The sequence below is a fragment of the Lepisosteus oculatus genome, chromosome 8, assembly GCF_040954835.1.
Source record: "Lepisosteus oculatus isolate fLepOcu1 chromosome 8, fLepOcu1.hap2, whole genome shotgun sequence".
Taxonomy (NCBI): Eukaryota; Metazoa; Chordata; class Actinopteri; order Semionotiformes; family Lepisosteidae; genus Lepisosteus; species Lepisosteus oculatus.
In genome coordinates this window covers 38925106-38938588 of record NC_090703.1, presented here as the reverse complement: position 1 = coordinate 38938588, position 13483 = coordinate 38925106, and the positions used below count along the sequence as shown (strand labels likewise).

The 13483-nt window shown below is 39.5% G+C and overlaps 1 protein-coding gene across 4 annotated transcripts in view; it reads right to left on the bottom strand.

Annotated features, from left to right (window-relative positions):
* Positions 1–13223, bottom strand: part of dock11 (dedicator of cytokinesis 11) — a 141834-nt gene extending 128611 nt beyond the window's left edge. For 2 of the 4 annotated variants that reach the window (XM_069193447.1, XM_069193448.1), the window contains exon 1: positions 12950–13223. In XM_069193447.1, the coding sequence (XP_069049548.1) occupies positions 12950–13051 (102 nt within the window). In that variant the 5' untranslated portion in view covers positions 13052–13223. The remainder of the gene's footprint in view (positions 1–12949) is intronic. The other 2 variants (XM_069193450.1, XM_069193451.1) reach the window with 2 other exon arrangements.
* Between the last annotated feature and the right edge of the window lie 260 nt (positions 13224–13483).

Genomic DNA, 13483 nt, shown 5'->3' with positions numbered 1-13483 from the left:
GTAGTTATGATGGGAGATTAAAAAATGGTATATTATTTTAAGTGTGCTTTTTTCATTTAACCAGATACCGTACGTCAATGGAAAAGAATGTCTCATTTGCGGTGATGAACTGCAGACCCATTTACACAGCACAGCATTTCGCAGAGCAGTCTGAGTGTCATACAGCACCTTGCACAAGGGTTCAACAGAATTATCCTAGCTGAGACCTGAACCATTGGTCTGTGCTGCTTGGAAATACCATACCACAATCCTAGCACAGTATTGCTTCTTTTTCTTTCCTTTTTAGTAGTCAAAGAATACCTGTATGTCTCTCCTTGCATTTTAACTTCTAAAATCATCTTGCAAAAAGGAACAGAGCACAAACAGAGGGGATCGAGCTCACTGAGTGCAGGGCTGTCACGCCTCGAAATTGCAACATCCTGTTTGACGGGGGAGCAGCACGCTTATCACACTTCCTTTATTGTAATATGACAATTCAGAAGTTTAAAAATTGTGTTTTAAACCCTGATGGCATCCCTTTGGTGCTTTCATGCAAAATGTTCTTTTTACAGTGGATTTGCCTATTCTAGACAAATAGTTAGAGTAAGTGGCGTTTAACTTCTTCCTCAAGTGAATGTCTCACCTCTTGCATTTTCACTTCAATATATAGGTTGTGTAGAACTTTGTCTTATTAAATACACTCATATGAAATTGCATATATAAGACAAACAGTGCCATATGTATTTAGTGGCTGCAAGCATTTATTTAGGCACGCCTGTGCATATTTGAATTCCTTGTTAAGGAGCACTGTTCTAGCTTGGTTTTACCTCTTCAACCATGCAGATCACAAAAACACATGGACTTCACTTTCACTTTGCACACCTTCTTATGGATCAGACTGGCATGGAGCTCAGCCTCAGGCAAACCCCTATTCCTTAATGCTTTCCTCAGGCTCAAGGGCAGAGAAAGAAGATCAGGGAAGTGTGCAAAACAGAACACTCTCTTACTTCATATTTTTTTGTTTTTGGTCTGCAGTGACACACACTCACCTACGCAGAATGAAGAGGAAGAGAAATAATCGTTTCACTGTGGTCACCACATCAGACAAAGGTCGCTGCTCTTCTGGTAAGATTTTAAACAAACAGTGGTATCCTGGTTTAAAAGGACTGTTACATACAGCAAAGTTAACGGAATTGAATTTGAATTTCTAGGGGGGGCTTGAATATGGGAGACTTTAAGGATTCAAAATCATAGGCACTTCTTTACACAGATTTAGCCGTGTTGTCCAAACTGACTCTCTGGGGTGGAATAGTGGGATCACTGACTGATGGAGCAAACAAACTGCCAGATGGGACATGTACATTATAGCCACTTTTACCTTTTTGTGCTTGTAGTCCCATTGCCCCATGAAGAACTGTAGCTATTACTATTGCAGTGTGTCATACTGCCCCTTACCAATTTAGTCCAAGCTAACAGACTGAGACATCTGTATAAATAACATTAGAGACATGCTAATGGCAATAATATATCTCTTATCAGAAACAAATAAGAAGAGAAATCTCATCACTGGTGTAAGGATACAAGCAGTGTTTGTGAAAAAATACTGTCTAATTTCCTGCCATGTGATAGGGTGGGGAAACAACTACAAAACCACATTTGAATTGCAAAGCAGAACTGCAACTAGAAATACTAACAGATATTCATGATTCAGTATTCCAGAGAAGCTTTATTGCAGCAAAAACATGTATGTATGGCACTGTATATTACAGAGAGCCATATTGAAGATTGATTAGTTATTCTAGTGGTAAAATACTCAAAATGTTTAGAATGCATGAATATCTGATATATCTAAATATCTAGAGGTTTAAGTGCTAAACAATATACAGTACTAGCCCATTTATGTCATACAGTGAGTGGGAAATATTTCATAAAAAGACTGCTCAATCCAAAATACATACTGTAGATACTCTTCTAATGCTGACATAATTGTAATAAGCTACCCACCTGAACTACTATAATTGTAATAACACTCGCTGAAGGAGGCTTCACAGCCAAAATGTTGTGTTTTCTCTCTTCTCTTCAGCATGGAATAAACCTATTACTTGTTCCTTTGCAGACTACGGATACTGATGCAGCTACCCACCTGAGCAACCATAATTGTAATAACTTTTATTCCAACAAAGCCCTACATCAGGCAGACTGCAGTTGAATGATAAGGAAAGTGCTGATTGAAAGATTTCAATAATGACATAGACATGACTTAACAAGACATGACAAATGCACCCTCATACAGATATTGTCCTAGTTAAGCTAAAAGAGCAGGCTGTGGGCTTTGAAAATTACATACATCATACCAGCATCAGCTTTTGCCAATATTAAGTTCAATTACAATGTTCCCTAAATTATTAGCAGCAGTACAGTATATCCACCATCCATTTTCTAACTGCTTCTCCCAATTCCGGGATGCAGGGGAGCCACGGGCTATCTCAGCATGCAAAGAGCACGAGGTACAGTAGTACAGTATCTCAGGGCACACACAGACAAAAACACGCACATGCTCACACCAGGGCCAATTTTCTCAAAAGCCAATTAACCTACCAGCATGTTTCTGGACTGTGGGACGGAACAGGAGCACGTAGAATAATCCCCCAAAAAAACACAGGAGAATATAATGATAGTAATACACTTTATTTTATAAAGCACCTTTAAAAGGTGGCTTCTCAAAGTGCTATACAGAACTACAACAACAATAAAAAAATAAAATAAAAATGCAACATATGCACAATGAGAAGACACAATGGGAGGACACAGTAGATGGCGGTACTGAACACAGTAGGAGCAGGTAGGTAAAGAACAGAGCCTGTTAAGTAAAGGCTCTTCTGAAGAAGGAGGTTTAGAGTCTGGATTTGAAGGAGTTTAGACAAGGTGACTCTCTGATTTCCTTGGGGATAGAGTTCCAGATTTTTGGGGCATAACAGGACAAAACTTTGTCACCCATGGAGTGAAGATGGGCTTGGGGGACAGACAGGAGACCAGAATTAGAAGAATGAAGGTTGCGAGGTTGGGAGTAGGATGATAGTAGCTCACACACCTACTGAGGTGCCAAGCCATGCAGAGCTTTACAGGTGAGCATGAGGATTTTGAAGTCGACACGAAACTTGACAGGAAGCCAGTGCAAGGACTCCAGGATAGGAGAAATGCAATCACTTGCACTAGGCCTGGTCAGGATTCTGGCTGCCGAATTTAGGAGAACATACGGTACACACTCCACGCAGATACAGTAGCACCACAGGTCCAGAATTAAATCCAGGTCCCCAGAGATGCAATGCAGCAACCCGAACTACTGCATCAACGTGCCGCCCATAAAGCAGTGCATTTAATACAAAATATTCTTTAGATGAAGAAATGTTTGCATGTGTCATAGATGGGGGAAGGTTCATAGAGGCAGAAATGTAAATTAAATATACAAATCATCTTAGATGGTGATTTAAGGTAAAGCGACACTTCCTGTACAATAATGAGATGCAAACTTGCCAAACTGTGCTGAAAGGATACTGTAGGTGATGTTATTTATAGTAGGCTAAGTCACATTTTACTTCCGCACAGCAGGGCAGGCTATCAGTTAACAGGAAATCAGTGCATTAGTGACACTGTAATGTGTATCATACCCTATCACTGACTCACTTAACTAACGTTAAAATATATCAAAGAATTTTAGCAGGAACAGACAATATAGCAAGACAATTGCTATTTTAAATGAGAAACACTGTCCTATGTAGGAGGATAGCTTTGCTGGAAAAAGGAAGATGCTTCAGACTGCTACAGTATATTCAACCCTCAGACATACTGTACATTTCTTTCTGTGACTGGCTGTGTATGCATACTTTCAGACCTGCCATATTACAATAGACACCTGCAAGAGATATCAAGAGTATCAGCTAGAGCTTGACGATGTGAAAGTGCATTAAAATTCACTGGGAGTTCCTAATATTTAAACCAATGGGCATACAAACAATGTAATAAAAAAAGAGGTTTCATTTATACAAAACAAAACAATGAATGCATTCAAAGTCAGATAAATGGCTCAAAAGTCAAAAACAATATTCATCTGGTATTATTTAAAAAAGTCCCAAGCTGTCCCTACTGCTGTGCCCAAGGGGTTTTTGTCTGATATCAAAGCAGAGGAAGCTGTATCTCCCAGGCTCACATCAATAATGGCAAAGGTACGCTTATGCAGTAGGCCTAAGGATCTATTTCATTATAGCCTCATATTTCACCCTGAAGTGAAATTCAACTATACAGTATGTGCAGACCATGATAAAAATATATAAATAGATTGATATAGCCTATATCGCACTACGTTGCAAACATCCACTTTTCTAGATTTCAGTTTTAAAAATGAGTTGCATGTAATATTTGAAGGAAGTGAGAACTTCTGTTCAAAAAAAGAGAACAGCTGACTGATAACTGGCTATACCTCTGGATGCAAATCATCATATAAACTACCTTTCTGAACAGGATTTACAGGAAATCTGTGTGTTTCTTTCAAATTGATTAACCATGCAGGAATGTGTCAAGTACTGTATGTCAATAGGCTAGTGAATACTGAATAAAGCACTTTTAAATACTGTAAATGTGTATGGCTGTCTGCTGCAGTTCACAATCTTCAAAAGTAACTGTACCCATATTGATGTGATTAACTTCTAATGTAACAATGTGTGATGTAATCACATCACTTTCGAGAGCTGCATATTCAATTTAGGGTCACAGTGGCGTGGGACCTATCCCAGAACACACTGGGTGGAAGGCGGGATACACCCTGGGTGGAAGGCCAGTCCATCACAGGAAACACAGACACAAACACGCACTCACACCAGGGCCAATTAACCTGCCAGCATGTCTCTAGACCATGTGACGAAACCAGACCACCTCAAGAAAACCCACACGAACGTGGGGAGATCCTGCAAACTCCACACAGCTAGCACCAGAGGAATTGAACCCAGGGCCCCAGTGCTGCAAGGCAGCAGTGCTTACTACTGTTTCACTATGCTTTCCTTGTAACAGTATGTGCAATATTAATTGTAGGATTCAGTTGGCAAATTACATTTGAACACTAAAAGGTCATTCACCTTGTGTTTTGTAAATGAAGATGAAGATGTTGGTCAAAACTTCATTCTTATTGTTATTTTAATTATGTACAGTAATTACCTTTGTCTTTTTTTGGTAGATGTTACAGTAATATTTTTTCTTTGTACTAATGGCACACCGTACTAAAACTTTGACGGATTTCTTCTAAAGAGCTGCTTAGTAAGTGCAGTTTGGAGTTCGATTCCTATGGAAAATATAAAGGTCCTGTTGATATCGTCTGCTTTTATTTGTGATAGGGAATTACACTCACCAGACAACATTAAGTTACTCACTGTCAAAGAGATTAACTCGGTGACCAGCGATATGTGATCGAGACAAATTCAAGATATACTTCCTGCACAGTTCCTGTCCAGAACAATCTCCAGATCTCCAAATCCTATTGGAAATGGGAAATCCAAACTGGTCATAGCAGTTCAGTCTCATACACCATTACCCTCAACAGAGCCTTAAATAAGAGACCTTGCTAGAACAATTTGATAGGACTACTGTAGGTTGTAAAACACAACAGATTACGATTATGATTATGTGTATTTTCCTATTCAAGATGATGCTTGTAGATATTTAAAACCTTATTTGGTGGAGATTCCAAATAATTAGGCAAGAATGTCTACAACAATACTAACAATTAACTACTATGCTAACTACTAATACTATTTGTGAACTCCATATACTGTATTAGATCTCTATGTTGTGTCTTGATATATACTGTATATATTACAACGACAATTTTATATTAGCAAGCATACTATAAAAGTCCTCAGACTGGAAAGCTCAACAGCTTTTGTTCCAATGCTGGTGTTTACGTAAAGCTAAGAGAGTTAGTGGTTTATCGAAAACCCATGAGAAGAGCAAACACATGAATTATCTGCACTGTTATCCTCACATAACAGTGTCTGCTCTCTCAGTATGCAGCATCATGGCTCTAGTTTAAAAACACAGAAGAGGTCCTCCATAAAAAGAACACTTCTCATGTTTCTACAAGGATTGTAGAAACATCAGCCGATAAATCCCTTTATTGCTCATACCTAATCCAAAATAAGCATAGATGTGACTGTACAGTATATACAGTAGAAGGTGTGTCTAAACTAAGACTTGATGAATGCAACAAAAGTGTACTATCTAGAATAGATTAAAAAGATTTGGCAAATTAAATTACAGTATATTCATTATATATATATATTAGCCTATGAGGAAGTTAGTTTGGTTATTTAATTGTTTACTGTCTCTTGATGCTTTAAAGCCAGTATATTCAGCAATGTTTGATGAAAAGGTGATACAATTGAACAAAGCAATTACAGAGCAATGTCTTCATTCTATTAAAACTATGGAAATCTATGGATCCTATGGATTAGTCAAAAGGGAAATTAGAAAAGGTTAATGTTGCTTAACTATCTTTGAACAAGCATCTGCATTACTGGACACACACAGCATACAATAAGGTATATTAAGATTTTTCGATTGATTTTGATAATGTTCCTCATAAAAGATTAATTCACAAATTGCAGGCAGCATACACTCAAGGTAATTAAGTCTTTTGGATATAAAACAGAGAGTACAAAAGGCATAAATGTTCCAAATGGGGCAATGCAATTAGTGGAATACCACAGTCATGTGCATTATTAATGCTCTTTCTCATTTAAATTAATAATAGGTTCTGGTATAGTTGGTAAAAAAGAGTGGCTAGCAAACACTGTAGAAGCTGGAAATCAAAATTCAAGCACTTTAGATAGAACCCAAGGCTGGGAAAACACCAGAAGAGGATTACTATAGGGAAATGTAGAGTATTACATGAAGTTAACAAACAGCAAATTGCAGTATAGATTCCGTGGAAAACTGTGAACTTGAAGAACGTACTTATGAAAAAGACAGCTAAGTGATATGTTCACATAAACACATCATCTAGGTATAATGGGCAAGCCCTAAAAAGGAAAACAGTAATTGCTGTAAAGTATATACAGAAAAGCGTGTAATTTAAAACAAGTAATGCTGAAATTATACAAATCCTCAGTAAGAATATTCTGTGGTTGGTTACTACTACAGAATGTTGCAAAAAAAATATTGCTGCTGGAATCACTCAAGGGAAAACAGATCACATACATTACCAGATTTTAAAAAATGGCCAATATTAAAAGCTAAGATGGCTTGAAGTCTTGAATAGAGAAGATAATCAGGGAGCCTGATTCAAAAGCATCCAAAGTATCCAAAATCTTCAAATGCACTTACAAAGTCCAGCCAGTGGACAGTGTACAGCCAGTTCAGAATTAGCAATGCAACTTGAACCTGAGGATATAAGTACAGGACGTAGACTTTACACAAGGATTTGTGGGAGCCAGGAACAAGCTACTGTATCTAACCAATTTGATTAAGTCAATACCTACACTAATTCCAGACATGGCTAAACGAGATCCTTGGATTAATGAGCTATTATCAGTCAAACTGGCCTAGAAATTGACACGATCAGGATCCCTCCTCTTAAGGGCGCTCCAACCCTTTCGTATTTAAGTTGATTACGTGCACCTGCCACCTGTTTTGTGTCTCATTATTTAAGCCTGGCGCTCTCGCTATTCCTGGCTCAGCATTGGGAGATGGACACCCGGAAGCCCACCTACCAGCAGGTCCAGGAGAGATCCGACGGCATAGGCTTCATCACGGCGTCTTGACCACCTGAGTCCTTGCTCGGAGCTCCTGGCCTCTTTACCTTGGTTTTACTCCCTGTCCCAGATCCCCTTCCGGATTTTAACTGTGTTTGTCTCATCTTGGATGGATCCCCCGCTTTTGGACTTTGGACTGCGCCCTGAATTCCCCCTTTTGGACTGTCTGGATCTGTTTTCCCTTGCCACGCCCCCCGAGCACCGGATCACCATCGTCACGCCCCCCTGTCTGTCAACCAGTCCTGATGCTCTTCGTCTCCTCCACTGATGTCCTTCTCCACTTACTTCCGGATTATACCGTCTGCATAGGGTCCTGAACTACGCTTCGCGGGAGCCTGGACTGGCTCCAGTTACAGAAAACTAGATGGACCAACTGCCCTTCTTTGTTATACTCTTCTGAAAGAAAGCTTTAGATTTTCAAAGTCCAGGGTTCTATTTCTCCCTCAAACAGCAAACATGCCGAAACTTCATTTCTGCTAGTGGGAATCTGACACATGCAGTACGCAAAAAAACAGAATGTTTATAATTTGGTGAAATTAATACAGAAGCTTGCAAGCAGGAACATTGAAACAACATGCTGTATAAACACAATATGCGCTAATCAACATGCTTGATCCCCCTCCACACGAATGGAATGTGTGTAAGATAGAGGACGGGGCCAACTTTTCTTGGAGAAGAAGCTCATCCCTTTGCTGAAAAGATTGCAGGAAAACTGGAGGGTTCTGTTAACAAACTCCCAATTCCATCCTTATACTGTCATCTGAATGAGTGAGTACTAGCCTGCCTAGCGAGCCAGTCTCTGCCTAGCTTTGCCAGGTGTTACTGTGAGTCTAGGCGTTTAGTACGGCTTGCTTCTGCATGACTATATAAAGACAAAGTCCCATTCTATTCTGGCTCAGGTAAGTAAAGGCGTTACCTGACAGTAAATAGTATTCATAATTCATACAGTGCCACAGTATGCAGGCCAAGATTGCACACACTCCAGTTCTCACAATGATCATTTTACATGATGCATTCTTAAATAACTTTCTCAGGAACAAACAGTTTGGCCCAAACCTGAATGGAAGAGTGATGTTTTTCTAAGTAAAAAAATATTATTATTTTAAATAATTTGGTCAACGGGAAGTGTATGCTGGACTTACTTCTGCACAAGAAACATAAAAAAGCACTATTAATGAGCATTTTCCTGGGCACTACAGATAAGAATAACATCGTAAAATGAATGCTTAGAAAGAAAACCTCACATTTATGCATGAAAGTAGAAGCAAGAAAGATGCTTCTACTTTCAGGTCAATACTGCAGCTCACTCATGGAATTGTATTGTTGCAAGCTTTCACAAAATCTGAATAAAATCAAAAACTGTGCCTGTATATAAATGTATAACTGTGTATAAATGACCCTGTCAATTTATACATAATAAAATGCAACAAGAAAAGCGCCCACAGCTGATTGACATATCTGAATATTCTGACAACATGGCTATTTTTTTTCCAATTAACCTTACGCTTCACAGGCATTGAGCAAGCCAGAAGCAAATTTGTTGCATGGAAAACAGAGAAATCGCTGCCTGATTTCAATCCCAGACAACTCCGTAAGCTTTCAGCTAACATTGTATTGCTCTTTGGAAATTCCTGGTCAAAGTCTGCTAATGTCATAATTAGCTAGCATGCTCTAGAGTCTAGACAACAGGGTGCAACCTGAATTCTGAATAGAGTTTGAATTGGATTAGTTTGAACCTTTATTTTCCGGTGTTCTATTTCACCAAGCTAAAAAACTCAAATAAAAAAAAGAAGAACAAAAATTGCCAGGGAGCTCAAGTACAGAAGCTAAGATATGCAGAGAGCCATCCAGACAGCAAAGCAGCGAGTATCTGTTAATCGATTTTGGATAACTAAGTGAAATATGTTGTGGAGAGTTCACTTGAATTAGTCATTTCCACTCTTGATCAGAAGAAAAAATATGGAACTGGACTTGTGCATGCGAAAAGTATATTTATTACATTCTATTTCAGACTTTACCTTAAACCTAATCCTACCCCAACATGGGACAGATGTTATAGCATATTTAATAAAAATGCATCATAATAAGTATGGTATGGTTTTTCTTTTTGTATGCATGATACAAAACAAGATCCAAGGAACTTGGGCAAGGTCCAAGATCCAAGCAAAATGGGCATGATCCTATCAAAAACTAATGACAATACGTTTATCAAGTGCCTTGATCAACTTGATAAACATATTCTTTAGCACACTATGAATAAGGTGGCACTTACCTTACCAACTGAGAGCTGATTAACAAATGTGTCCTGTACTGTACATATATAGTAAGGACCATGCTTTATGCTCATATACAAAGTATTCTGCTGAATCTCCTTTCAATCTTCTTTTACTCAGGCGAATCTAGTTCTATAAAAGGGTTTCTGGGCAAATTACAAAAATTACCCCTTTTTCCCTGCAATCCCCCTTATCCAGATTGGTGAAATGCGACTGCTCCAGGCCTTGAAAAAAATAACTCAGTGAAACCCACTCTTACAACACTTCCTGTTACTCACACTGGATTGCTGTCATCTTTTTTTCTGCTGGAAACTGCTGAAATTAAGGGAGATTATTGAGATTTGCCCAGAAGCCCTGGGAGGAACTAACAGGGCTTACGTAAAATAGGATTTGCCAGACAATCAGGACCTTAACATAAGCACATTCCTTTCATCTTGTGATGTAGAAAACTCCAAACGTGGGAGCTGCACATCCAATGACACCTGAGCAAAGTTTGAAGAACTGAAGAAGCAAAGGATTTTAATTTCTTTTTTCACTGAAGATTCCTGATCACAGTTCGAATCCCCTCTTCTCATCTACGATATCCAATCTATGATTCCCATCGGGTTCTCACAGTTAAAAAGCCATGGCCTTTCTTCAACCTGACCCTTATGCTGACATGTACTGTATTGCAAGTGCTGTCATTGCAAAACAATGGTCATTCAGGCCATATTGATCATATTCAGACGTGTGACTGTTGAACCACAAGGGTCCTTCACATTGCAACACAATTCACTACATTACCCACAACACTGTGGATGGGTCGGTGTAGCTACTAACCTCTTCTGTTTCCTTAAATCAGATTCATCTCAAAGCATCACATCATTGCCTGATGCCTGGGTCTGTTTCACTGCTTCTTCCCTCCTCCCCACCCTCCCCATTGCCTTGTTCTCTTCAGTTAAGTAACATGCCAGAGTATTTATGCTCATACAGAAACATCAGTCCTCACACATGAAAAATTAATGCGCTCTCCTACATATCCTTGTACAGTATGTCAGCAAATACCAGCACTTGTGGAGATGTGTGCCTGTTTCATCACAGTTTGCCCCGAGTCCTGTGGAAAAGTTTTTGTAATACTCCTTGCTTGAGGGCGTACAGCATTTATTGGTGACAGCTGCGAATTCTCCAAGTTTGCCTGGGAAAATTCTCCAATGACATTACAGACATGTACTACAGTTCAGTTATAGGAATAAAAAGCTGTTAGAATGAAATCTGTAAACGTCAAAGGCAGTCCTCCTCAAGTACACAGAGATTTGTCCTCGTTATCTATATATCGACAATCTCCCAAATTACTATTGTCATCTTAATTTATTGCGTTCTTAAGCTTCCTACATTTTTTGAATTCCGAGTAGTCTTGCACTCCCTAACTAGTATTATTTGTTTTGGGACTAACTGTTTCTGCTAATCCTAGGAATATAACGAATTTTGATCTGGGAAAACTGTCCATAGAGATAACAGGTGTATTAGCCTGGGCTGGGCCCTTCCTTGATGTCTTCCTTACTGCTTCAAGATCACTCTTGTCTCCCATTCTAAGAATACTCTACAAACAACACTCCAGTACATCGAGTAAGCAATTGTCTACCTCGTTTGGGAAACGTGTGAAGTACTGTATTACAACGCCTACTTCTAGCGACACTGTTTGTTGGACCGCAACCTGTATTCAAGGTTATAATGTTTCTTTCTACAATAGAAAAACTGTTCATTCTGGATGTCCAGACTGCATATTAAATCACCTGCATCCACCCACGCCAGCAGTTTCAACTGTAGTACTGTACTTCCAACAACAAAGGTGTGTATTGCCAGCGACGGTTTAGGTTTGCACATCACCCACCATGTCAGCTGAATGAATGACAGCAATCCGCGACGTCAGTTTGACAGCATTCTTATAAAAACGATATTCTACAGATCTTCCTCGACTCGTTCGTTTCACGATTTTGAAGGTTTTAGGGGGAAAACGCCCTTCACGTTATTAAGAAGGGTAAGAAAATATCCTGTGCTATGATTGCCTATTTAAAAAAGGAACATCCCTCCCGCAACTAATCATTAAATATTTACATCCAGGTGAAAAGCAAAAATATTGTATCGATCGAAAGAATGACTAAAAGAAACTATATCACTCGACTGCCATGAATACAGAGCACACACGCCTTCAAGAAATCAAGGCAGTCCCTGTGAAAGCTACAAGCACATTCACAAACAAAAGACCTCTGTAGTAAGGACGAAATTGAAGTAAATGCCATGCGTTCTCACCACTAACCATTTAACATTATACAGTATAAACCATACACTGCCATTGAAGGGCTTGAATCCGGAGAATGTTAGAATCACCAATGAATGGAAATCCGTTATAACGTTAAACTGCATTAGAAATGGACATGTTTTGTGTAATGCAAAGTGCGTTTTAATCTGCCTAAATCTAAAACACCACCACGCCGTTCTCAGTGAAGAGAAACTGCAGCGTGAGCAGCGGGAAGGAAATATAAAGCAAGAAATAGCTGTGGTTAAAATGACAGCTTTGGCGTAGCCCAGAATAAAAAAAAACACGAAGCATCTGGTGCCGCTTACTTGTATTACAGTTATATATGTATCACTATACTGTACAAAGCACAGCTCGTAATTCGAAACATAAAATATTGCTTAAAAACCGTAAACGACTTCAGCATGCATGTGTAAAAAAACCTCGCATGAACGTTAATTCACGACAAAACTTCAGAAAAACGAGGTACGAGGATTGGAAGATAGAATGTACAATGTTATTATACAGTCAAATGTCAGCGCAATGCCTGTGTACTCATGGGCGCTGGTTCCGTTGTATTGATTATGCGGGCCGGTGTGTTCTCATTGAAGAACCGTACTCACCACAACAACTGAGGTCCGCACGGCTTCCGAGACGCTCTGCCTTAACTCTGCCGCCGTTCCGGGTTTACTCAACCTTTTGGTAAATTTCCGAACTTCTGACATTTTACTCCAGTTTTGTCCGTTTTCCTGCGGGGGAACGGCAAAGCTTTCCGCGGAGCGCAGAGTCTCTCTTTTCCCAGACAGTAGAGTTCAGCCACTCGCTCCGACAGATGGAGGCTTCGCCAGCGGTGGCGCAGCGAACTGAGGAGGCGAGGCAAGGCTTGGCTCTTGGACCGCAGCTTCAGCATCCTGCCCTGAGGTGACACCGACCTGGTCTAAGTAACTATCGTCTCGCAGTCATGCAAGTGAAATCCCCAGCAAGCTGTCAAAGTAGAGGGGCTGCACAAATCACTTAATTTCACTAACCAAAGTGAGCAGCTGGTTTAAAAATTATTTTAACCTGATTGAAGAAAGGTTCAGTAATAATGCAAACCATCTTGGAAAGAATAAAGCATGTTTGGTAAAGTCACCACCAAATTGCAAGACAAATCAAAC